The 27,703-nt window shown below is 43.3% G+C and overlaps 1 protein-coding gene across 3 annotated transcripts in view; it reads right to left on the reverse strand.

The window, feature by feature from the left end:
- LOC308280488 (dedicator of cytokinesis protein 9-like) overlaps positions 1 to 27,703 on the reverse strand; it is a gene marked incomplete at its 5' end in the record, with an annotated part of 186,717 nt that overhangs the window by 70,692 nt on the left and 88,322 nt on the right. For all 3 annotated transcript variants that reach the window (XM_080720770.1, XM_080720769.1, XM_080720771.1), the window contains 12 exons: positions 2,016 to 2,127; positions 3,614 to 3,706; positions 4,379 to 4,444; positions 8,233 to 8,420; positions 9,993 to 10,072; positions 10,416 to 10,538; positions 12,038 to 12,120; positions 13,734 to 14,093; positions 17,513 to 17,653; positions 18,413 to 18,490; positions 23,676 to 23,731; positions 25,547 to 25,721. In XM_080720770.1, the coding sequence (XP_080576896.1) occupies positions 2,016 to 2,127; positions 3,614 to 3,706; positions 4,379 to 4,444; positions 8,233 to 8,420; positions 9,993 to 10,072; positions 10,416 to 10,538; positions 12,038 to 12,120; positions 13,734 to 14,093; positions 17,513 to 17,653; positions 18,413 to 18,490; positions 23,676 to 23,731; positions 25,547 to 25,721 (1,555 nt within the window). The remainder of the gene's footprint in view (positions 1 to 2,015; positions 2,128 to 3,613; positions 3,707 to 4,378; positions 4,445 to 8,232; positions 8,421 to 9,992; positions 10,073 to 10,415; positions 10,539 to 12,037; positions 12,121 to 13,733; positions 14,094 to 17,512; positions 17,654 to 18,412; positions 18,491 to 23,675; positions 23,732 to 25,546; positions 25,722 to 27,703) is intronic.

Here is a 27,703-nt window from a genome sequence, read left to right on the forward strand (position 1 = left end):
TACCCCCAACAGTAGCTAATATTAGCTTACTAACCGGTAAGACTCCCTAATCGGGAGATAAGTCCGCCTCATGTAAGAATCGGGCCTGAGGGTGGCGCTAAATGGGACAGATCCATGTTGATGAGATGAGTGTAGACATACTGTGTGCCGCTTTGCAGGATTTTAGGGCAAAATCTGTAGGAGCAGTGTCCAAAAATGTGTTTGAAAAATCGTCCTGATTGGTGGCGCTAAATGGGACCGATCCATGTTGATGACGTGAGTGTAGACATACTGTGTACCGATTTGCGTGATTTTAGGGCAAAATGTGTAGGAGCAGTGTCCAAAAATGTGTTTTGCAAGAATCTGCCTCATGGTGGTGGCGCTAGGCCATGTGAGAAATGAGGGGTGGAGGTTGTGGTTTGGCAGCCAAGGAGTGTGTCTTTGGATAACCTCTGGTTTATTATAGCGGTTTGAGAGCTGGGCCAGGAAAGGCAGACAGAGAGCAGTGACAAGCAGCAAATGGTCCGGCAGGACGGAAGTCGAACCAGGGACACGCTTGATGAAGGCATCCTGGTGGAAGAAGTACTCCCATTTGCTTTTAATTAAGTAAAAGTAGCGATACCATTTTTCTCTCTCTCTGGCTTTTCTGCCTTTATTGATAGAGAGGGGGAGTGACATGCAGCAATGGTCCAGACAGCCGGGGAATCAAACCGCGGACCGCTGTCAGGCAGTAGATCTTATGTGGTATGCACCCTAACCACTCAGCAATGTCTCACTCGGGCACCCCCATCCCTGCATATTATGTTTGACTCAGACACCAATATAGGTGCCGCAATTTCTTTTGAATAGACATACCTGTACAATAAGGCTGGGCGATATTAGGAAAACCTTCGATATTCGATAACGTTGTTGAAATACCTCGATATCGATATTACTCATGATATTAGTAAAAAACACTTGCATTATATAGCGTTTTAATGTTTTTCTGCTTTAGGTCCACTGCCTGTCTAACTCAGATAATGAATAGCATACATGCATGCACACTGCACAGTACACATAGAATAAATAAATTAAATGCCTTATTTCCATTTTCCAACAATGGTTTTATTGAAATAACCACCTTTTTTTGCATGTGCTACAGTACATGTATGCATATTGTGTCTGTTAATTCATTTGACACATACACCAATACCTCATTTCAAGCCATCTTCGTCGATATGTATACCTTGCATGTTGATACCTCGATATCGATAAATTTTCGATATATTGCCCAGCCGTACTGTACACGCACTGCTCTGTGGGACATGTCTGGCGGATTCAGAGAAAACTAGATAACGTCAAAATATAAACAAATCTACGCCTCTGACCGGGGACGTGCTGGCCATTGGGAAAAGCGGGACAACTCCCGAACGGCCGGTTCATTCCCGGCCGGTCTAGGCCGGCCATTAGGAAAAAATTAAAAATTAAATGTCGGCCTTTGTTCCATTTTGGGGGCTGGGCGGCCAACAAAGTAAATCGTCACTGTCGGGCAGAAATCTCGTATCTCCAAGTTTCAAATTTATAATTTTTTTCGCAAAGCAAAACCCTGCTTCATCATACAAGGCCGTCTCACAAAAGTAGTGAAAACAGCAGATCTACAAGCACAGTGCTTGTAGATCGGCTGTTTTCACTAGTTTAAATCATTTTTTAAATTATAAATACAAAACAAACGGTTTTGGACATACAAGGTTTTTACAAAATTTTGTGACTTTTCATGATCTGAAATGGCAAATCTTTGAGTAGCAGCAGCGCTATAGAGAGAGATCTCTCTCTATAGCGCGCAATGAGGGCCTCTCCAACTCTTTTTCCCGGGCTGAATCAGGGGCCCAGCACGTCCCTGATTGCCCAGCTTTATGGTACAAGCACTGCTCTGTGGGACATGTCTGGCGGATTCAGAGAAAACTAGATAACGTCAAAATATAAACGAATCTCCGCCACTGACTGTATTCAGGCACAGGCGTCACACTGTAAGAAGCATAATTTATTCTGCAGCCTACCTTGGCTCTCCACCAGGTCTTTCTTCTTGCTGTTGCTATCACAGCTCACATGAAAGAAGCTGAAGAGGAGATGGTGCCTCTCGTGGAGCTGAGTCGGCAACTCTATCTTTATCTTGGAAACGGGAGAGTTTGAAAAAACAAAACAAAACAAAACACAGTATTATGCTGGGCTGAGCCCACCGATACAGAGAAAATGTCAGGTTGGAGAATGAAACATTATCCGTGGAGCATTTCTGTTGAGGATTTGCAAAGTTTATAGATAATCCCGCAACTTCAGAGCGGGTGACTTCAATACAAAAACAAGCTTTATCCTAGAAAAGCACTTAAAACTAAGCCTTTCTTTGAAGGCAGACAGAGAAATAGATAGATACATCCTTACTTTTTTTTTTAAAGAGGTGGTGCCATAGTTTTGTACTGTTTCTGGTTTTCATGTGTCTATGAGGTTGACAGTATTTCATTAGACCCCCTGGTGTGGTTGTTATGAGCAATTATGTATTCCCTTTGTATTTTGGGTTTCTTCCTGGAGGCTGCCACCTTGTGGGTCAAAAGTGCCGATCCAAAAACACAGATGGTGACATCATATAATCATCCCCTCCCCTTTTACCATTCACCCAACACTGTGGGTGTGGCTAAATTCAGCTGGGTTACCACCCACCATGACATCCATGCCTACTTAATGAACTGGTGGGTGTGGCCACATAAAAACCTAATTTTAACTCTTTCTGTACACTTTTTTGGGAAGAAAATCTCCCTCCTAGGGTTTTTTAGGGGGAGGGGAAATCATGGCACCCCATCTTTAAAGGTAGGGACTTTAAAAACAATCTTAGCTATTACTAGTCTGTGATTTGAGTTGGCGCTATGTATGGACACCTCCTAATCAATCAACAAATCAATCAGAATGTTGCCCTCACCCACATCTCTTTAAGGAATTAAGGAACATACAGTATCAGTGACCTATCAGATGCCTATTCCTGAGATACTATATGACCGATTATGTCATTCTCTTGTCTCTTAAAGGGCCAGTTCACCTCTGGGACAACCAGATCTTATTTTATTGTTGTTTGGGAGAAGATCAACACAATCCTGAGTTATACTTTGTGTTCAATCTGTGTTTTGAGATATTTTAGTATTTCAGCATGAATGATGATGCATTTTGCATCATATGAGTCATCATGCTGCATCATACAGTATGATGCAAAAGAGGTGTACTGGCCCTTTAAGTTATCATCTCTTTGGGGCAGCCTACTGATAATTCCCACCAAGTTATATGAACATCCGCTCCCCATCCATTCATATGTAAACGAAACACACACGCACGCACGCACGCACGCACGCACACACACACACACACACACACACACACACACACACACACACACACACACACACACACACACACACACACACACACACACACACACACACACACACACACACACACACACACACACACACACACACACACACACACACACACACACACAGAGCGCAGAGGAGCAATCACAATACCACGCAAGGCTGCGGGCAGGGTAATTGACTCGGCCATGGATTTAAACAACAGATATGTTTGTTTTAAAACGACCTCCGCATGTTTCTACCTCGTCATAGAACTCGGGATTCTGTTGGTGGTGGAGGACTGCTGCATAGGCCTGCTTGGTGAAGAGAGCTCCCCCCGGACGCCCATAGATGCACTGCAAAACATGAACAGAGAGGGGGAGAGAGAGAGAGAGGGAGGGAGGGAGAGAGAGAGGGAGATTAGTTACACTAAAAGACAGTAAATAAGCAGTGGGCAGGGGCATCACAAGGGGGGGGGGGGAGTGGGACTGAGTTACTAGGGCCCAAGGTGGAGGGGCCTTAATTATTTTATACTTTAACTATTGAAACATAGCAGATCTACAAGCTCACAGCGCGTGTGAGCTTGTAGATCTGCTAATTTTGAAAAGTCGTGAAAATGTGTGCAAATCTTTGGAATATATGTATTTTAAATTTTACATTTTTAAAATTTTTATTTTTTTTAGTTTGGAACGAAATGTTTTGAGATACGTATCATTTTGGGGGTCCTTCACAGGAAAAAGTTTGATCAGACTGACATAGAAACATAGCTTTTTCAAAAAACCATGGAAGGATTTGAAATATTCAAAGATGTACACATTTTCGCGATTTTTTAAATATAGCAGATCTACAAGCTCAGCTGTTTTTCAATAGCTAAAGCACAAAATGTGATTGAATCCTTGTACCCAGTTCCCAGAATTTGGTGCGACACCCCTGATTAGAGTTACACTGAAAGCCTGCAAATAAGCAGTGTGTAGTGGTGTGTGTTGTTGTTGTTGTTGTGATGGTGTTTCTGTTGGGTGTGATTGTACCTTTAAGGGCTGCGCGTCCTCCTCGTCAGAGTCCTTGAACTCGATACAAACTGCGATGTTCCTGGCCTGGACGACAGGAGCAGAGGACGTGAAGGACAAAAAGGTAAAAGGGTGAGATAGAGCGTTTGATGACGTGCATGGAAAAGTACTCTGAGTTTAAAAAAAAAAAAGAAGAGAAAGGCAGACAGAGGGAGAGAGAGAGAGAGAGAGAGAGAGAGAGGGAGAGGGAGAAAGAAAGAGCAGTGGCATCAGTTCAGAAAAAGCTAAGGTATGGCAACATGACTGGTGTCGCCCGTGCAAGACACCAGTCATGTTGCCATACCTTAGCAACAGGCATGATACATTTATTTTAAGAAGTACATTTTGTTTTCCCCCCACGTTTCTACGGTTTCTTGGACTGGATATGGCAGCCTGGAACGGTTGTTTAAGTGCAGCTAAACTTGGAATGTTTGTTGTGACACAATTAACAATAATGCATTGCACCTGTGCAGCTGACCTGCGGAACCTGGGAATATACAATTTTGTCAAGATGGAGAGAATACAAGTGTGGAGAATATAATTATTATACCTTGTTAAAGTGACCATTTTGCATTTGTAGTTATTTTACTGTAATATAACAACATACTAACCAGCACAGAAAGACAAAGAGACATTCATGGATTTATATTTAAAAGTAACTTGTATTTTCCCCCCTGGACCCAGGGTATGGCAGCTGCATACCCCTGCCATACCCAATTGACGCATCTGAGAGAGAGAGTTCTATGTACAGTATAGGACTGACCCAGGTAAATCAAGCCCAGCGTTAATGCATTAATCAGGACCTGCAGTGGCTCGGTAATATAATTCTATCCAGTCTGTGCTGCTTGGCTGGGCAGACCTGCAACCCTGTGCCAGGACTCTCATCAGCTTAACCCGTTCAGAACGGGTACACTGTAATGTGTATCATTATTTTATGCTTTAACTATTGAAAAATAGCAGATCTACAAGCTCACAGCGCGGCACCGAGTGCCGCGCTGCGAGCTTGTAGATCTGCTATTTTTGAAAAATCGTGAAAATTCGAATTTTGACCCGATTCTATAAGTGTCTTTTGAATCCTTCTGAGATTTTTTGAAAAACCTATGTTTCTATATGTCAGCAATCTGGCCAGCCATCGTCAAAGAAAAGGTACTTTTCACTTAAATGGAGCTCAGTTAGTCTGTTCTTGAGAGACCACTATGTCAGTGGTTCTCAAACCTTTTCATGTGAAGGACCCCCAAAATGATATTTATTTGGCCACGGACCCCCATCTCAAAATCTCTAGTTCCAGGGACCACCCGGAAGCAAAGTTTGAGTTACAAACGTTCGCTTTGAAAATACATATATTCAAAGATTTGCACACATTTTCGAGACTTTTTCAAAAATAGCAGATCTACAAGCTCGCAGCGCGGCACTCGGTGCCGCGCTGTGAGCTTGTATATCTGCTATTTTTTAATAGTTATAGCATCCACAAATGTTAGGCCTAAATGGGTTAACAGGAACATTTAATGATTGTGATAAGAGAGCTCTAGCCAAAACAAAAGCATTTAGATTTTTTCCCGATAAAACCACTGTAAAAAAAAGAAAGTTGAGCATGTGAGTGCTTCAGAGACAACGCAGCGTAAACGTTTCATGTTGCGTGCCGAGGCCAAATGTTGATTATGGGGATTGGATGAAAAATAGATCTGAACAGCCTGGTTTAGGCTTATAGAATACCCTGATATTGAATGACAGAATAGAAATTATAATCATTTATTAGCCTGCAATTCAAAGCCATGCACTGTAGTTGTTGGCGTTTGTTAGGTACTTTCTAGCTCTGGTCCATAGCGTTAGTGGAGTTCTCCCTAACGCTATGTTCCTCTACCTCCCAAATCCTTGGCAAATCCGGAAAGACCCGTCATCTGGTCCGAAGTTTCGCCCCTCACCAAACCAAAGTGGACAGTTGAAAGCTTACTCTACTTAGTGGATGCGGTCTGAGCCCCCCACCACACAATTAAAATACATTTCTAGGGCAAAATGAAAAATATTCTACCGGATGGAGACTCCATTTCTTCTAGTTTTTCACTATTTGTCGTCGCCATCAAGGTGCCAACTCACTACTGCCCGCAGGTCAGAAGACCGCATTACACAGAGCATTAGTCTCGTTGGGTGTTATTCAACTCTGCGACGTTGGAAGAGCTGTTTTGTAAAAACAGTCTTCAACCAGGAAGAGTGTCTCCATCCGGTGGAATATTTTTCATTTTGCCCTAGAAATGTATTTACTTTTTCTGCTAAATGTATAAATGTACATATCTCTAATTTCTCTTTTGACCAGTTGCCTTCATCTGTTTTTTTTTCTCCTTGCCCTCCTTCCCTCTCCCCCCCTCCCTCTCTCTCTCTCTAAATGATAGAGCTTGCAGAAAAAATAATGACCCCCACTTCTTTAAACCCGCAAACCTGTGATGTGACATCAAAAGTGATTTAGACAGATGCTAGGTTTGACGTTTACCCGGTATCCTAGTTTCTTTGAAGCACTGCATTTTTCTCTTTGCACTCTACTTGTGTGACCATTTAGGGCCGATGCATGCATACTCCACTTTTAGAGACAAATTTATTTCGGTTCGGCTCTGTCTAGACTACAATATGACGACATTCAGAGGTTCGGGAGGCGGGTATACCGTTATTATTTCTACTGTTCGTTGCTGCCACGATTTTGAAACTCCCCGAACCAAACTGAAATAAATGTGTCTCTAAAAGTGGACTATGCATCGGCCCTTACTGGTTTTTGTTTGTTGACTAGGATTCGCGCCATTTACTGTATGTCACACTTGTACATCGCTCTGGATAACAGTGTCTGAATCGCGCAAATTGTAAATTGGGCAATAGCATCAGTAAAAAGAAAAAAAGAAAACAGTCGTACTTACAGATGACATTTACACATTAGCCCAGCCACTCCACTTCCCTCCCCCCACAGAACACACATTTTCTCAAAAGCATTTGGTGAACAAAAATGGTATTCAATTAGGCATGTTTGATGTCAGTCAGTTGCCAATAGATCCTGGACCCCATATCTTCCAGAAATTATGTGAGCTGTTATTCATTTTGTGGATAAGTTGTTCAAAGGAGGCTTCCCTGGTCATCTCATCTCGCCATTCTTTGATCTTAAGTCTCTCGTTTGATTTCCAAAGTCTCAATACTATCCTGCATCCTGTTATGAGTGCCAATTTCACCCAAGCCCCCTTTTGCGACGATAGTCTAACATTCCAAACACCCAACACACAACAAAGGTTTCTATAGGTCTGTTCAGCCTTTCTTCAAATGTGTATGTTAAAAAGTGAAAGCAATAAAAAGTATTAACTATTTTACCGCTTTGGACGTTCCCGTTCGCCCCATTTTTTACGGCGGCGCGACGCCAATAGTACGTTCTTTGGCTCGTTCTTTTGTACCTTGTTTTGATGTCTGTAAACTGATGAGGGGTCGCACGGGTGTGTACCGTTAACACATCTCCCGTGCTCTCAAAAATCCACTGGACGTTAGCATCAATGGAGTAACAAAACACTTCCTTGTTATTTTCTCTGGGTCTATTGCTCTGTAGCGATTCAGTGGTCTGGACGGATGGCAGCCGACCGCGGCCATTTCACATTAATTCTTGCATGAGGCTCTCTACTGCCAGTATAGCCAAAGTAAATCTATGTAATGAGGGAAAAATAATAATAATAATGAAAAAAATGAATAGATCTTTGTCTATAACGTCGCAAAGGTAAGCTGCTTTTGCTGGCACCAGACCCAATAAATAAATAATAACATCTGGCAGTAAAACTGTTCATTACAAAAACAATAGCATTGGGAACATGGCGTACCTTAGCGAAGGACTTCTGCCCGTCATACTTGAGGTGCTTGGGATAGACATAGAGGTGGTTGTTGTAGATGGTGAAGGGCTGGGAACACTTAGCGATGCAGGGGACAAACTCCTCCACCTCCAGCAGGGCACTGCCCGGACCGTTGCCTTCAAAGTTCTTCACGGGGATGTAGGAGGAGGTCACGCAATCTGCACACAGAGGGCAAGAAGGTAGGGATGGGACGATAAGCGATATTATCGTTTATCATGATAAAAAACATCATATAATCATATCGTGGAGATTTCATTTATCAGGATATCGTCCTCTGTCATGGGATCAATTCACCTTTTATTTGCCCAGCTGCATATACCACTTAAACCCTCTATGATTGGTAAAAGGTACTTATAATATACGTACTTGATACAATATACGTACTTGATACAGTCTTTTTTTCACTCTCCATCAAATGTCTTTGCCAAAAAATAGCCGATCTACAAGCTCACAACGCGTCGCATTGCGACGCGTTGTGAGCTTGTATATCTGCTATTTTTTGGCAAATGTTCCGCCCCAGGATAATGGATTGTGATAATATCGTAAATCGCGATTTCTTTTGTCACAATAAATGCGATATTACATTTTCATATCGTCCCATCCCTACAGGAAGCTAGAAAAATATTGATTCAAAATCACCTAAAACCCTACTTCCTCCCAACCTCATCCAAGCTGGATAGTGAGATCGAAGACCTAACAATTATTTTCTGACTATGATCATAATTTTTTTATCACATATAATCCAGTTTTTATTCGCGCTGAGGGAGGTTGTAATGTTTTCTTAGTGTCTTTGAGAACAAATAAAGACTATTGAACAAATTGTAATGGCAAAAAAGGCTGGGTAATAATACAAAATATATATATACTGTATATATGACTTACTAGTAAGACGCCTCAGGGCGACATGCGACCTCTGGCCAGTGATGTATATCAGACCAGTTACCCATATATGGATACCCCTGGTACCCATATGGAGATCCATGTACTGTATGTAGTACATCCCTTTTATGCCCATACTGTACAAGGAGATCCAAGTCTGAACCAGCCACACAGATATGGGCTGTCTTCCTCCATATATTAGCATTCCCCTATGAAGTCCTGTTAGATATGGGCTTAATATTGATGACATCAGGGATCTCTATATATGGGCATTCTGTTAGAGTGGTTCCCATGACATCACAACATACAATCCCTTTTATGCCCATACATGGAGATCCCTATCTGAACCAGCCACACAGATATGGGCCACGTCTTGGCCAGGGATGTACTGTATATCGATGACATCAGGGATCTTCATATATGGGCATAAAAGGGATTCTGAGGAATGCCCATTTAGGAAGTTTTACATAGGTGATGTCACCTGTGATATCACCTGTGATGTCACAGTGATGTGTCAGGGGAACCACAGTGTCAGGCGTGACGTACAGACAGGCGGACAAGATGTGCCGGTTTTCATAGTAAACCTACGGTCGCAACAATTTCCATCTCTTGGAGCCTCTCAATAGTTTCGAACATTTGTGATGCACTCATAGTATATTACCATCACATCTGAATCCATTTAAAATGTAACTCAAACTCTCTGAGGTCTACATGAATCACATCTTAAAAATATCCACGGGTTAGGACGAAGAAAACACTGTGTGAGTTCCCTCTATATACATATAATATTCTTATAATTAGATAAGTTGATATGAAGTCATCTTAAAGACAGAAAAAGATGTATGGCTTACTGGTCATATCTGGAGCCACATTGTCAATGGTTACATCCAGGTTCCCCAAGATCACAGGAAGCTTGGCCATTTTCTCAGGTCTGAAAGGACAGGGAGAGAGAGGTAGAAGTAGAGGTAGAGGTAGAAAGAGAGAGAGAGAGAGAGAGAGAGAGAGAGAGAGAGAGAGAGAGAGAGAGAGAGAGAGAGAGAGAGAGACACACACACGCATTCAGTATTACTTAATTTATACATGTCAGATGATTCATGTGCTGGAAATAGCAGATCTACAAGTCACGATGCGACGTGTTCTGAGCTACTTTCAGCACATGACGGCATCGCATGACAAAGTACAGTATATATCGTTCTGAAGACACTGTCTGAGGAAAGAAAGCGGTGCAGAGCACCAGAGACAGAGGAACGGAGGGGGGCTGAGCATAAACGTACTTTCTGAAATCCGTCAGCAGTTTGAACATGTCTTCGTCGGACATCCTGCTGCTGTCCTGTCGGTAGAGAGCGGAGAAGCGGGCGCTTTTGTCCAACGTTCCCGAAGCATCTTTGAACACGGGCCTACCGGAACAGACACGAGAGAAACACACCGACATTGACTGATAAAAACAACACGGATGCACAGTTCAAATAAGGGATGGGACGATATGAAAATTTCATATCACGATTACTGTGACAAAAGAAATCGCGATTTATGATATAATCGCGATAATCAAAATCCATTATCCTGGGGCGGAACATTTGCCAAAAAATAGCAGATCTACAAGGTCACAATGTGTCGCAACGCGACATTTGAGACATTTGATAGAGAGTGAAAAAAAGACTGTATCAAGTACGTATACTATAAGTACCTTTTACCAATTATAGAGGGTTTTAAGTGGTACCGGATATGCAGCTCAGCAAATAAAGGGTGAATTGATCCCAGTGCATGACGGAGGTCGATATCACGATAAATTAAATCTCCACAATACGATTATCGTGAGTGTTTTTTTTATCACGATAAACGATAATATCACTTATCGTCCTATCCCTAGTACAAATGCATCCTACCCCCCGACCACGCACGCACGGTGTCGCATGCATGCATGCACACGCACACGCACACACACACACACACACACACACACACACACACACACACACACACACACACACACACACACACACACACACCAAAGAGTAGGCTATAACATTCCTCCTCTGCAGCTTTCCTCCGAATTTGTATGCAACAACGACATCTCTTGCCTGAGATGCCCTCTTGTATAGAAGAACCCAGTTGTTTGAGAAAGCAATAAATCAAGCCGTTCAAGCCCAAGATATGTTCTACAACTCTCTGAAAACAACTCATTGTGAAGCATATTAGTCAGGGAATATTATCAGAATATCTGTCAAAGCTGGGAATGAATTCCTTACCAAACAGTTTCTTCACCAATGTGTTCGTAAAGGTGTCGAGGTAAATATCTAACAAAGTTTGAAATTCTAAATCCCTAGGAGAATCTTTGACAGCTAGGGTAACTTTGGGTCTTCACTTACTATACACTATACTATAAAGGAAAAGAATACTCCCAAAAAGTCTGCTTTAAGTGGGATGTGAGGGGTCTAACTAGGTGTTTTTAATTATTCTGAATCCATTGCAAGCATTTGTTTTGCACGAAAAACATTCCTTGAGCATAAAACTGTGAAAAGTGATGACTCATCACTAAACCATCGTATTGTGGGGTAAATCTTTAGGCCAAGGAATGTTTTTCGTGCAAAACAAATGCTTGCAATGGATTCAGAATAATTAAAAACACCTAGTTAGACCTCATATTTAAAGCAGATCTTTTGGGAGTAATTTTTTCCTTTATAGTATAGTGTATAGTAAGTGAATGAGTTACCCTAGCTGTCAAAGATTCTCCCAGGGATTTTGAATTTCAAACTTTGTTAGATATTAGACACCTTTACGAACACATTGGTGAAGAAATTGTTTGGTAAGGAATCTATTCCCAGGTTTTATCAATATCCCCTGATTATAGATACCGGTATACAACCTTACAGGTATTATGGATGGTTGTCAGTACCTAGCGGCCCAGGCGAAGGGCATCCTGTACTGTCCCAGCCGGCTGCAGGCCGTCTTGGCGTTCTTCAGCACCTTCTGTGCCACCTGCTCGGTGGGATACGGGGATAAATGATTATTCGCAAGGTCCTCGTTTCGTCAGGCACAACTCCACTCAGACCACACGTACCTCAGGGAGCCATCCTCCTCCCACAGTCTGCTTGTGTTGGCTACTCTGCTGCTTAGGGAGTTTCTACTGCCTTGCTTGGTGGCACGTTGCCAGTCGCTATTAAACCCATTCAGGCCTGGGATTATTGAATGCTTTAACCAGTGAAAAATAGCAGATATACAAGCTCACAGCGCGGCACCGAGTGCCGCGCTGCGAGCTTGTAGATCAGCTATTTTTTGAAAAAAGTCGTGAAAATGCGTGGCAAATCTTTGAATATATGTGTTTTCAAAAGCGAACGTTTGTAACTCAAATTTTGCTTCTGCTGGGGGGTCCCTGGAACTAAATGTTTTGAGATGCGGGTCCGTGGCCAAATACATGGGGGTCCTTCACATGAAAAGGTTTGAGCACCACTGACATAGTAGTCTCTCAAGAACAGACCAACTGAGACTCCAGTTAAGTGAAAAGGACCTTTTCTTTGACGATGGCTAGCCAGATTGCTGCCATAGAAACAGGTTTTTCAAAAAGTCTTAGAAGGATTCAAAAGACACTTATAGAATAGGGTCAAAACTCAAAATTATAATTTTCACGATTTTTCAAAAATAGCAGATCTACAAGCTCGCAGCGCGGCACTCAGTGCCGCGCTATGAGCTTGTAGATCTGCTATTTTTCAATAGTTAAAACATAAAATAATGATACACAATACAGTGTACCCGTTCTAAATGGGTTAAGAGTGAGAAGAGCGCTCTTCCTCCTTTCCCAAGGAATTTGAAAGCAGAACTGGCAACGTTTACTATATATAACCTCACACTTTACTATTAAGCCCTATATTTATACTGTACTTTGTTGTACGACGAATAGCAAAAATAGCTCATCTACCAGGTTGTGTTAATCTGCAATTCTTTTGTTTTGTTTTCACCTCTAATGACTTGGCAAAAATAGGGTCGCCTGGTTTAAAGCTACACGACTGTCAGACATACAGCAGAAGTTGCCAGTCTATCGCAGACCCTCTGTAGCGTTCAAAGGTTGCGGAAGACTTGGCTGGCCTGAGAGACTAATGACTTTATAACTACGCAGTGAGGTTTGGCCAACGCTAACTCAATTATTCGTTTAAGTAGGGTAATGATTTAATGACCATGGCGATTGGCGAATGGTTAAGTAATCACAATTTCAAAAGAAATATCGTAACTTAAGCCCTTTGCACACAGGCGCGTTTATCCGCACGGATAAAACGGACAATTACATTTTTTTTAAAGAAAACAATGATTCTCTACGACCTCATGCACACCGGATCCGAATTTTTTCTTGATCGAACCCAGTTCGATTCGTACGTCTTGTCGCATGCGGTAAAAAAGTCATCACTTCTTTTATGACTCCTTTTGGGATCCGCAGCGCCGATTCCGCACAGCATTCAAATCCAATGCGTTTTATTCATACAGCAAACGGAAGAAACGCAACTGTCCTGTGTGCAAAGGGCTTTATGTGTGGTATGGTGCACGGATGAAGCTATGAATGGACAGTGACAGAGAGGTATGGTCTTTTAAGCTGTGTATACCTTGGCCGAGTCTGAACTTTTCATGTAGGGCTCGGTGCAGTGAGCTATCCCTCCCTGGAGCACCTTCTCTACCCTGGCCACCAGGAAGATCTCGGGGTGAGGGCACGTGACGGAGAACACCCCCTGCCTGGGGTACTGCAGGGCCCCGTCCAGGAGCCTACCGGCCAGCCTGTGGACCGCCAGCGAGGTGTCGCTGCTGCCGTTGACCTGGTGCTCCGACCCGCCGCCGGTGCCGGGACCGGAGGCGGAGGAGGTCAGCTGTCGGACCAGCGGGTGGTTGAGGTCCACGTGGAAGTCGGCCGAGATCTTCCGGCTGTTCTGGACGTCGAAGAGCGACAGGACCACGTAGAAAGGCTCCACCTGGGGTTTGTGATACAGTTCACAGTTTAGGCATTTAGCAGACGCTTTTATTCCAAAGCAACTTACAATAAGCAGATAAATATAATAAGCAAGATAATATGTCAGTACATCAACAACAATACAACAAATGCGTAGGAATATCAATCTAGAAAAGATAGGTAGACCATGCACCTAATCAGTAAAAAACTTCTAAAACCGAAAAATGCTATCTAGCTTCATGTATGGTCATTGAGGGAAGGGGAGTGTTACAGTAGTGCTATGGGTTTAGGTGGAGTCTGAAGAGGTGAGTCTTCAGTCCACGGCGGAAGCTAGAGAGTGAGCTAGGGAGTGAGTCTGTAGTTCTAATGGAAGCTAGGGAGTGAGTCTGTAGTTCTAATGGAAGCTAGGGAGTGAGTCTGTAGTTCTAAGTGCAACAGGGAGTTTATTCCACAGTTTAGGGCTAGGAGGGCAAATTGTCTAGGACGAGTGGATTTTTGTGAGGGGGGACGTGGGAGATAGAAACAGAGAGAGAGAGAGAGAGAGAGAGAGAGAGAGAGAGAGAGAGCAAGGGAGGGAAAAGAAAGAAAGAAGCAGCTATTTTAGTCCATATATCCATCTTCCCACATGTCATGTGGGTTTAAGTTTTCATCGGTTCAAACTCATCTTTCCATACTCTCATACCACCATGCATTCTTCTGCAGTTAGGTTTCCTTTCCATCACACAAGCCTGTTTGCACGTGCTTGCATGCATGTGTGTGTGTGTGTGTGTGTGTGTGTGTGTGTGTGTGTGTGTGTGTGAGTGAGTGTGAGAGTCAGTGGTGTAAAGTAACTAAGTAGGTCTTTTGAGGTATTTGCACTTTACTTGAGTATTTCCATGTCCAATGCTTCTACTTCTACTCCACTACATCTCGGATCCAAATATTGTAGTTTTTCTCCACTACGTTTATTTGAACACTTTAGTTACTATAGTTACTTTGCAGATATAAATTATAATATCACAAAACATACATTAACGACTTTAGCCCTATTTTATACCTAGGCTGTTTGAAAATAGCCGATCTACAAGCACACTGTGAGCTTGTAGATCTGCTATTTTCAAACATTTAGTACTTTTACTTTTGGTACTTTAAGAACATTTTGATGCCAACACTTTCATACTTTTACTCAAGCACATTTTGAATTCCGGACTTTTACTTGTAAGGGTGCCCTCACACCAAAGTACCTAGAGTGTAATCCGCCAATGCATTTCAATGAGAATGGAGCGTTTTTTTTGCCAGTAGAGGATTTCTGCAAAAAACGCTCCATTCTCATTAAAACGCATTGGCGGATTCCACTCTAGGTATTTTGGTGTGTGGGCACCCTAACAAAGTATTTCTCTACTGCAGTATTGTATCGATTCTTTTACTCGAGTAAATTATGTAAGTACTTTTTCCACCACTGTGTGTGCGCGCGCGTGTGTGTGTATGTGTGAGCGTGTGTGTGTATGAGCGTGCATGCGTGCGTGTGTGTGTGTGTGTGTGTGTGTGTATGTGTGAGCGTGTGTGTGTGTTGGTAGCGGCAGGGCTTAATGGCTGCGGTTTCCCAGAAGCAGCAGAGAGCGACTACTGCAGTCCTTCTCCCACCCAGCCAGACCTCGGGGACTGACAGCAGGAAACCGGGCTTCAGACACAAACACTGATGCATGATGGGAGGAGGAGGCCCAGGCTGGTTGCTATGGCGGTGTCCACTGGCCCCCCCCCACCACCCCCCCCCCCACCCCCCCACCCCTCATGCCAGCGGCCTTAACCCATTTAGAACGGGCACACATTATTGGGTACATCATTATTTTACATCATTATTTGAACTATTGAAAAATAGCAGATCTACAAGCTCGCAGCGCGGCACCGAGTGCCGCGCTGCGAGCTTGTAGATCTGCTATTTTTGAAAAATCGTGAAAATTTTGAATTTTGACCCCGATTCTATAAGTGTCTTTTGAATCCTTCTAAGATTTTTTTTGAAAAACCTGTGTTTCTATGTCAGCAATCTGGCTATAGTCAAAGAAAAGGTCCTTTTCACTTAAATGGAGCTCAGTTGTTCTGTTCTTGAGAGACTACTATGTCAGTGGTTCCCAAACCTTTTCATGTGAAGGACCCCCAAAATGATATTTATTTGGCCAAGGAACCCGCATCTCAAAATATCTAGTTCCAGGGACCCCCCAGAAGCAAAATTTTAGTTACAAACGTTCGCTTTGAAAATACATATATTCAAAGATTTGCACACATTTTCACGACTTTTTCAAAAATAGCAGATCTACAAGCTTGCAGCGCGGCACTCGGTGCCGCGCTGTGAGCTTGTATAATCTGCTATTTTTCACTGGTTAAAGCATTCAATAATTCTACGCCCAAAATGGGTTAAGCAGGCCTGGGCCATCAAAGGCGTCACAGCTGCCCTGTGATCTCCTTAACTGATTTAGACGTCGCTCTCATTTGTGAAAGCACATTTCCCCGGAATTACGGGAAAAGCAAAGTGTGTTTCCGCGCTCTGCATGCGTTGCATCCCGGTGTCGTTGAGCGCTGCGTGACGCGAGTGCATATCGTCGTTGTCGGGTGAAAACCTTGTATGTCCAAGACCGTTCGTTTTGTATTTATCATTTTAAAAATGAACTAAACTAGTGAAAATAGCAGATCTACAAGCACACAACGCCTCGCACCGCGAGGTGTTGTGTGCTTGTAGATCGGCTGTTTTCACTACTTTTGTGCGACAGCCTTATGATGAAGCAGGGCTTCACTTTGAGAAGTTTACACATTTGAAACTTGGAGATACGAGGTTTCTGCCCGACAGTGACGATATGTGTGTGTGTGTGTGTGTGTGTGCGTGCGTGCGTGCGTGCGTGCGTGCGATTGTAAATTGGTCGTTTGGCACATAGACTGAAAAAAAAAAAAATATGGACAGTGGAAAGCCATAGGTTTCTACACCGCGCAAATGAAGCTTTTTTTGGCCGTTGTATGGGTGACGGCATCATTGTAGAAATCAACGTTCATTGGTAGAAATTATACCATCTCGAAAGCCATTGGCTGCCAACGGTCACGTGCAACCGCAGGGATACATGGGACATTGTCTTGAGCTTGCCGAAAATAAAGCACACGAAGAAGAATCATCACAAGCCTATGATCACAAGCCCCTCCTACAGCATACCCTGCTATAACATCAAATATAACATAAATTGGACCATATTTTCACAAAACGCATATCATGGTGATTGAAGCAAGGCGTTAAACTAGCGTCAGGAACTAGTTTATTAAGGTAAGAAAATCAAATGTAAAAGTTCGGGGGAATAGAATGGAATCCTATGTTGCTTCTGGTGCGAGAACAGCGCATCTAGCGGCCAATCATAGGAACTTTTAGTTCTGTGTTTGATTCATTTTAAATCGGGACAACTACACCCCTGGTTTGGCACTCACATTTGTCGTGGGTCCGTCTTCGTTGTCGGACACACAGCTCTGGAGGTTGAAGGCGAGATCGTGACAGCTGACCAAGACTCTCTTCCCGAACTTCTCCTCGAACTGACGCACGTCTGGTTCGATCCCCGAGAAATCCAGTTTCTACGGGAAACACAGGCTGTGTTAGCACAAGCGATCGGAAGGAATTTAATCTCCACAAAAGCTCCTTATTAACAGAATTATTTATACAGAAAAAAACTGAAACGTGTTCGTACAATGCTGCATGTTGCGTTGCACCAATCAATACTGTACATTCAATGTACAACATGGGTCTTCAACAGGGGGTCCGGGACCCCTAGGGGGTCCTCAGAGTTACTACAGGGGGTCCTCCAAATCTTTGAGTCATAGAAAGTTTTTTTCCTCCTTTTTTATATTAGATAATATATCCATATCCATAATAGGCCAATCTGGGAACCCATCGTCAAAAAAGAAAGGGCGACACCTATCGGTCTGCGTTCTCTGAGGCTGTCTCGAGAGATTAATAATAGGCCTATCCATATTCTGTGAACTTTAGCCAAAAATAGCAGATCTACAATCTCACAACGCGTGGTGGGCTTGTAGATCGGCTATTTTTGGCAAAGAGTTTTGGCGTGGAGGGGAAAAAGAGCAGACTAAGTACGGAGTGAAAGGTCAAGTTTATTAAGTATTGACGGTTCAAGTGGTTAAATATCAGAAATCACCAAGTGACATGAATCCAAAATACACTGATGATTGTGCTGTCAAACGATGAAACAATATGGAATCTATGACAAGGTTGTGGGGGGTCCCTGCTTCATCTCTCTCTCAACTAAGGGGTCCTTGGCCTGAAAACGTTGAAGTACCCCTGATGTACAAGTACTAGATGTGAGTATAAGCCGTCACCTGCGTGTCGGGGTCCAGCGTGAAGAGTTTGAGGCGAGTGGTCTCACTTCTCATCTTGGACTCGATATCTCGAGCAGTCTGTAAAAAAAAAACAATAATAATTGAAAATGAAAAAAATAACAGGAAAGTAGGGAATGTGCTTGTCCACATGACGTATAGCCCAATACTCTATGAGGTGATGGGAAGTCAAATAGTCATTATGGTGCGGTCGAAGTTTGTCGAAGCTCGTAACCAGGGACGTGCTGGGCCCCTGATTCAGCCCGGGAAAAAGAGTTGGAGAGGCCCTCATTGTGCGCTATAGGGAGAGATATAGTAGCTGCTGCTACTCAAAGATTTGCCATTTCAGATCATGACAAGTGACAAGCCAGTGGGCCAATTACATGAGTTATATTTCGTCGTTGTCGGGTGGAAACCTTGTATGTCCAAAACCGTTCCTTTTGCATTTATCATTTTAAAAATGATTTAAACTAGTGAAAACAGCCGATCTACAAGCACACAACGCCTCACGGTGAGGCGTTGTGTTTTCACTACTTTTGTGCGACAGCCTTGTATGATGAAGCAGGGCTTTACTTTGCGAAAGAACGTACACATTTGAAACTTGGAGATACAAGGTTTCCGCCCGACAATGACGATATGATGTATAGCCCAATACTCTATGAGGTGATGGGAAGTCCAATAATCATTAATGCGCGGTCGAAGTTTGTCGAAGCTCGTAACAGGATGATACGTTATAAAATCACCAACGGTATTTCAAAGAGAATGAGAATTTAACAAATGGTAGAAGTAATGAATAACAATACATTTGTGGTCAGGGTTGGGGCTGTCACAATTATTACATAATCGCAGGGGCGAAAATCGCGGGGGGGACAGGGGTTACTTGGCCCCCCCCCCAGGTCCAATTGGTACCCTCCAGTCAACCTAAAAAAAAATTAAAAAAAGTTTATTGCGACCGTAGGTCGCATTTACTACCAAAACCTCCCCGGCCTGTCTGTCTGTGAGTGAGTCCGTCACACTTTTGCCCTGCTCATATCTCCACAACCGTTGCCTCCATCCATGCCAGATTTTGCACACACACTCCTTGCCTGCCAAACTACAACCTCCAAGGACCCCCGGAGCCCCAGGGACCCCCAGGTCCCCGGGGGACCCCCAGATGTAAAAAATGACCAAATGTGCAAAAATGACCAAATGACCACCCCAACGGGGCTGCTCACGGGGAATTCCCGGGGACCACCGACTCCTGGTGCTCCAGAACAGATGCAAAAGTGGTGGCGCCCCCAGTGGAGGACCCCCTGCCACTGCAGCGCACATAAAATGCCGTAACTCGGGCTAGGAGCGTCCGGGAGAGCCGGGGCCGGTACCTATTCGTCCGCCAAGGCAACGCGGAGACCCCACCCCTCATTTCTCACATGGCCCTATTCTAGCGCCACCTTCAGGCCGATTTTTAAAACACATTTTTGGACACTGCTCCTACAGTTTTTGCCCTAAAATCACGAATATCACTACACAGCATGTCTACACTCATGTCATCAACATGGATCAGGAAGATTTTGGAAAAACACATTTTAGCCCTATTTGTGGAGATAAGCCACCTACGGTCGCTTATCTCCCGATTAGGGAGTCTTACTGGTATATATATATATTTATACTGTATTGTGTTCTGGACTGGTGGCCGCTGTGCTAACCTGTGCCAACTGCTTGTGGACTGTATTATTGTATTGTGTGTTCAGTGTTCTGACAGCTGGGTGGCTGTCTGCTTCTGAGAAGGCTACTGAGTAGGCTAATGTATTGTATTGTGCCAAATTGCAGTCAGTGTTGTTCTTGAGGTAAAAAGTTAGCCATAGAAACACGAAAGAAACGTTGGTTATGACGAGAGGACTGTAATGTCAGAGTGTTTGTGTTGAAATGTCTCAGACAGTGCTATGGAAGAGTTCTCCTGCTTTGCTGGGGTTATTGCAGCAGTGAGTGATAAGTAAATGATAATTGATACATTCATGAAACCGTTAAAAAGATGCCAAAATGAGGGGGGGAAACCGCCAGAAAACCGATATTGGCACGTAAAAATAAAAATAAATCGCACATGCATGCGCGAGCGAGCCCTTTTGGTGCTCGCACATATGTCCCCCCTAGCGTTTCCGTGGATTTGCGCCCCTGCATAATCGTCTAATTGCAATTATTTGAGGTAATCGCAATTATTTTGCATGATCGTCATACTCGTTTCCATGTTGAGAAAATATTAATATAGTTACAAACACTTTCGAAAAGTAGTGGAAATAGCCGATCTACAAGCTAACAATGCGTCGTGATGCGACGCGTTGTGAGCTTGTAGACCGGCTATTTCCATTATCAATGTTCTTTTTTTAAGTATAAAATTGTCAAATATGTCAGTAATTGCTTTGTATATTTAAGTTATCTGCCATCATTGCCATGTGCAACTTCAAAGCCTAAAAGCCAAACAGAAATGTAATTGTCAATGCTATTTTCAAACATTTTGTACTTTTACTTTTGGTACTTTAAGTACATTTTGAGTACACTTTCATACTTTTACTCAAGTACATTTTGAATTCCGTACTTCTACTTGTAACAGAGTACGTCTGCAATGCAGTATTGATACTTTTAGTTAAAGGGGTACTGTCACCTAAAGGGGTTGAGGGGCAGATTACACTGTGAGCTTCTCTGAAAACGGTCTGAAACAGTCTGAAGCTCATGTCACAGTGTAATCTGCCCCTCGCCCCCCCAACAACAGCTGACCAGTACAGTAAGTAGTCATACAGTAAGGCTATGCAGACAATTAATTTGATTGGCTTATAATTGTGCATCCCCACAATGACGTCATAAAAATATTAAAGGGATATTTCACTTTAAAAAAAACCTTTGGTAATTTTATCGTTTAACCAGGCTTTTATGAACACCCTGAACAGTTTTTAATTTGCTTCATTCGATATTTAGATATTTGATGTAAATGTTATCAGGAGGCTTGATCCAGGGCCTCTCCCCATACACACCCATTGTAACTTCAGACTCCATTTTAACCATGATAGATTCATTAAAAACACCCATTATTTTTTTCTGGTGACTCATACTACCCTGTTAATACGTGAGCAGGCCGTGTTTTTTTTCGATAACTTTTTTCATTTATTTTTAATAATTCTTTGGGAAAATGGAAAAAAAATTAATACAAAAATTAATTATTAAATATAAATGAAAAAGGTTATCGAAAAAACACGGCCTGCTCACGTATTAGGAGGGTATTATGAGTCACCAGAAAAAATAATGGGTGTTTTTGATGAATCTAGCATGGTTAAAATGGAGTTTGAAGTTACAATGGGTGTGTATGTGGCGAGGACCTGGGCCTGGAGGGCCTGATAACATTTACATCAAATATCTAAATATTGAATGAAGCAAATTCAAAGTGGAATATCCCTTTAACTTGTTTTTTAAGATGATTCTTAAAGTGACAGTAACAATTTAGGTGACAGGCCCCCTTTAAGTAAAACAATTTGAGTTTTTCCACCACTGCAATCCAGTAGAACAAACCCTTATCTTAACCCACCACTGATGTGGTTACAGAAAATACTGAAGGTACTGTATTTATAAAAAGAGCAGGCCTATGCCTTCAAGTGGTTGCTCTCAAACTGCCACGTCCCACCGCTGGTCAGCCCTCCACCGTGAAGCACGCTGGCCTGATGTGGCCTCTGCATTTGGAGGCCATACAGGGGCGTCACAAGGGGGGGGAGGGGGGGGGGGGGGGAGTGGGGCTGAGTTACTAGGGCCCAATGTGGAGGGGCCTGGAATCATTTTATACTTTAGCCATTGAAAAATAGCAGATATACAAGCTCACAGCGCGGCACCGAGTGCCGCGCTGCGAGCTTGTAGATCTGCTATTTTCGAAAAGTCGTGAAAATGTGTGTAACTCAAGTTTTGCTTCTTGGGGTGGGGTGGGGGGGGGGGGGGTCCCTGGAACTAAATATTTCGAGATGGGGGTCCGTGGCCAAATACATATCGTTTTGGGGGTCCTTCACGTGAAAAAGTTTGAGCACCACTGACATAGAAACATAGGTTTTTCAAAACACCAAAACACCTCGCAGTGTGAGCTTGTATATCTGCTATTTTTCCACTAGTTAAAGCACAAAATAATGCGTAATAATCTAAATGGGTTAATTAAACCCCCCCCCCCTATGAAGAACATTCATGGGAGGACCCGCAGTGAATCCTTGTACCCAGGGCCCAGCATTTGGTGTTACGCCCCTGAGGCCATATTACCATACACACTGTCCCAGATGTCTGCTGGGTTAGCCTTTAGCACCCACAAGAGGAAGGGCAGGTCTGCTCCCGAGCCTTTGGACTCATATGGAAGCACAGCTGTTTACTTCGGGCTAAACAAAGAAGGAGTACCCAGTTATAGTTCAAGCAACCTGCGCAGGACATCTGATGCACAGATCGTTCTTTATTAAAGGCGTCTCCTACTTTTCCCAAAAAGATCTAAAAGCTCACAACGTGTCAAAATGCAACGTGTTGTGAGCTCATGGATGGGCTATTTTCACCACCTGACATCACTGTATGACAGAGTATATCGTCGTTGTCAGGTGGAAACCTTGTATCTCCAAGTTTCTTTTATTTCTATTTTTTATATACATTTTTATTATGATTTTTTGAAAGACAGGACATCACAGACACTACATCAACAAGACATAACAAGACCAACACACCAGACTATCATGCATAAGGCAAACGGGTAATTCATATAAAAAGCAAAACAAGGGTAATTCACCAATCATAGGCTATAAATAGTACAAAAGTTAGCAACCTCTTGGAAAACCTGGACACCTACTAATAGCTGTTATACACTAGATGTCCAGATGCGCCATAATAGGACCCCAGATGAACTCGAATGCAGCATAACTGCAGCATAATTTGAAAATTTGACAAGTTTCAAATTTGTATGTTCTTTCGCAAAGTAAAGCCCTGCTTCATCGTACAAGGCCGTCACACAAAAGTAGTGAAAACAGCAGATCTACAAGCACACAACGCCTCGGTACACGCACACAACGCCTCGGTGCAAGGCGTTGTGTGCTTGTAGATCGGCTGTTTTCACTAGTTTAAATAATTTCTAAAACGAAAAATCCAAAACAAAAGGTTTTAGACATAGAAGGATTCCACCCGACAACGACGATATGGTAGGTGTTTATAGCTTTGACGTAGTCAAAACAGACTGCGATGAAGACGTGTGTTTGGCGTGTCGCAGTAAACAGAGAGAGCAGGGTACCTGAAAGCTGTCTTGGAAACTTCCAGAGGAAGGGTCTGTTTTTCCGATCTCGTCGTCTGTGGGAGAGATTAACAGGAGGTGAGGCTAGCAAATGGAAGGATGGAACTTAAACACAGGAGACAGGTTGGCATCTCTGACAGAGACATGGAGGGTCAGGAAATAACGGCCGCTAATAATTCCTCTTCCTCACATGATGAACGAGTTTAAATGAGGAAACATCCTCGATATAAATGATTCAGCGAGCCACGGAAACAAACAGCTCAAAACGACACACAACTAGGGACCGAATTATATGAAAATGTCATGTCACAATTATTGTGACCAATTAACTCAGTTAGCGCCGGGCGACTTTACGAGCGACTAGTTCACTATGGCGTTTGGTGCCGAGCGACTCGGAGCGACTTTTATATAAAAGCATTGTTTAAGCTTTTAATATGTGTTTATAGACGGAGCGAAATGGTTAGCTTACCTCAGCTAATGTCCACACGTAAACCGTGAAAAAAAAGGATACGATTATGACGTCACCTTTAAACCAGGGCTTCCTGTTGACAACAGGCCTCTGCTAGCGTTAGCCTCAATGCAACCATCCGACCCTCACGTAGCTTCACTAGGTCGGATTTTGATTCTGAAACTTTCTGTGTGGCATCTATATACGTCCCGATGCCCATACCAATGGTGGTTTGAGACGATCAAGCACGAATTGAACAGTATTGAGCTGAAATGCTGACCGGCGGCCCGTCCATGTTAAGTCAATGAGGACCAAGTCAGCGTCTCATCCTGTTATGTGGATTTAAACAGGCTTAACATGGGACCATGTCAGTGTATGGTGTATGGTGGTCTCTAGTGGTCATCTGGTGGTATGGTATGATGAACGTGCATTCGTTAAGGTGGTCTGGTTAAGGTGGTCTGGGGGGATACAAAATAGCTATTTCCTGGCGTTATAAGCGCACATTCATATTCATATTTTGGAAATCTGGCCCTGTATGAGTTAAAGAAAGAAGACTTGTATGAAGTATGTTATTTCCAATTATAGAGGGTTTAACCCTTAGAGTGCTTGTCGGCTAGCGATGGAATCCGGAGGGACGATCCCGAACTAGTCCGGCTCTTTTTGTCGGCTAGCAACGCAAAGCTTTGGTCCTTACCGTGAGCTGATTATTGACGCTGTAGGTGGTCCGAGGGCCGCTGTTGTTTACCGCGATCACTAAGCACATTTTCGTCCAATTTATTCTATGTAATCCAATGCAGATGGCCAACTTTAAAGCCCATTTTCTCTGAATCTATGCTTTTCTGGAAGAGGAAAGCCTTTATTCGCGGCAAAATAGCCGAAAAATGTGCTTCTAACAATAACATTAGCCTAGAGGTAATGGAAGCCAAGGCCTTCCGGCGCATTGTGATGACACGCACGAAAGTCATCGCACACGTCACGGCTGCACAGGGCTTGCGCAGCTACAGCGTTCGCCTATGGGGCTTAGGCCGGCCACCCAGCAGGAGTTGGCTCCATCTAGTGGTGGCACTAGATAAGTTAAATGCAGTGGTGTGATATGGATTTTAGAAGTGTGGGTCCTCTAAATTCATGACGTCATGCGCGCACGCTGTTTTTATTGTTAATTAGTGTGTGCATATGAGGCGCGCGTGCGTGCAGCAAAATAAGTGTGGGCTCGCCGAGCCCACGCGAGCCCATGGCATCTCACCCCTGGTTAAATGGTACCGGATATGCAGCTCGGCAAATAAAAGTTGAATTGATCCCAATGCATGACGCAGGATAATTTCACCAATAGATTTGAATCTCCACGGTGCAATTATTGTGAGCATTAATCGCACACGCACACGCACACACACACACACACACACACACACACACACACACACACCGTCATGAAGGTCTCCGTTCCTCTTCTCCTGCATGGCCTGCTCGAAGGAGCTGTGGAGGATCTTGTTGAGCGTGTTGATCCACTCGTCCATCTCCGCCTCGCTGTCGGCGGCCAGCAGGTACGTGCTCTTGTCCTGCATCTTCAGCTCAAAGGCAAACCGGCGCACCTTGCTGTTCTGAAAGACCACGCAGACGGCAAGGTAGGCCGCGTCAATACATTTAACACTCGGGTGACTGAAAAAAATCACTTCCACATTTATCAGTCAAATTGACAGGTAAATTCTCTCCCTTTTGGCCCAGGAGAGCAACACCTCCTCCCCTGCTGCCAGCGGGGGTTCTATTGTCTTCCAAATGTGAATTAGCATTTCAAATGGGGAGCGCAAAAGGTGTGAAATTCTCTCCCTTCTGGGAGGGGGAGGAATGGGTGAGACCTGTCTTTATGACGATAACTAACAGTAAGAGTGGTATAATGGTATATTATTTCATACTTAGGAAACGTTTCAGAAGGGGAAAAAAAACGAGAACATAATGTCTTGAGTATTTAGGAAAAGTCATGGAAGGGGAAATTTCTAGACCTTCACAGGGAGAGTTATTGCACTTTGTGATCTCAAAATCGGTCAAAATGACCTGTTAGTCACCCGTGTGTTAAAACAGTGGTTCTGAAACCTTTTCATTTTGTGGTACATTGGAACTGGAGTTACAGACCTGTAAGGGTCCACTTGGACCCCCTGAGGGTCCCTGGACCCCACTTTGAGAACCACTGATTTAAACCAGTGGTTCTCAACCAGTGGTCCGGGGACCACCAGTGGTCCTTAAGCGGGTTCCAGGTGGTCACCAGCTAAATGATGGAAGCGTCGGTAACCAAATGGACCATTTTTAATGGGTTTTAATGGACCAATGTTTGCTTGTTATCTCCCCTATGTATACCAACATCAATACAGCATGGAATTGTGGACAAAATCTCATCCAACGTTAACAAAATATGCTACATTTTTGGGTCTCAATGGCTAAATCTCATCAAATGGTGGTCCGTGGCTCAAATACCAAATAAATAATGGACCTTGATATGAAAAGGGTTGAAAACCACTGATTTAAACCAGATCACTGGTGACACCAGTGGTCCTTGAGCGGGTTCCAGGTGTTCACCAGCGAAATGATGGAAGCGTTGGTAACCAAATGGACCATTTTTAGATCTTTAACTCTTGAGAGCTTAAAATGAAACCAAATGGACCCATGCTCTGACATCACGCTCTGACATCACTGTGATGTCAGGGGAACCACAGAAACAGATTCTCCTTTACGCCCATATATGGAGATCCCTGATGTCATCAATATTATATGGAGGCCACATCGGCCACATACCACACTAAAATAATCCATATACAGTATGGCCAAGACAGATGGCCAAGACAGCCCATATCTGTGTGGCTGGTTCTACAGACAGGGACCTCCATATATGGGCATAAACGATTGTATGTATGATGTCAGATGTCACAGACGTCATAGAATAACTGAGTAAGCATGATTGGGGTCTCACTGCATATCTCCATATGCAGTACATCGATCTCCATATATGGGTACCAGGGGTCTCCATATATGGGTAACTGGTCCGATATACATGTTGGTTCTATTGTGAAAATAGCAGATCTACATGCTCACAACGCCTCGCGTTGCAAGGTGTTGTGAGCATGTAGATCGGCTATTTCCACAATTTCTGCCTCTAATATTTGACAATTTGGCCAATGTTTAATTTGTCATTTTTAATGTATTAAAATGTCCTTAAATTGTCACTTTGGAAATGTGCAGATACCCTCTTAAACTTAAACTTTATGTTGGTTTGTTTACTGTTGAGTGAGAAAACAATGTTGCACACTACGTTAATCATCTGGGGACCCCCCCAAAGAATAATTTGGGGACCCCTCTGGGGGTCCCCACCCACAAGTTCCTTCCTCTTGGGAGCAAGAATGTTCATGACACATTTCATGGCAATGTGTCTATATTATGACATTTGATATTTGTCCTAGTATTAGTAACTGTAGATCTTCTTCACGGCAACCATGACATGAAATAGTACAGTGAGTGAAGCCAAGTGTTACCAATGATATTAATTTAAAGGTAGGGGTGGTAAGTGATATTTTTTTGGTTAAAACAACGTTTT

This window comes from Nannobrachium achirus (genome assembly GCF_963921795.1).
Source record: "Nannobrachium achirus genome assembly, chromosome: 24".
NCBI classification, from domain to species: domain Eukaryota; kingdom Metazoa; phylum Chordata; class Actinopteri; order Myctophiformes; family Myctophidae; genus Nannobrachium; species Nannobrachium achirus.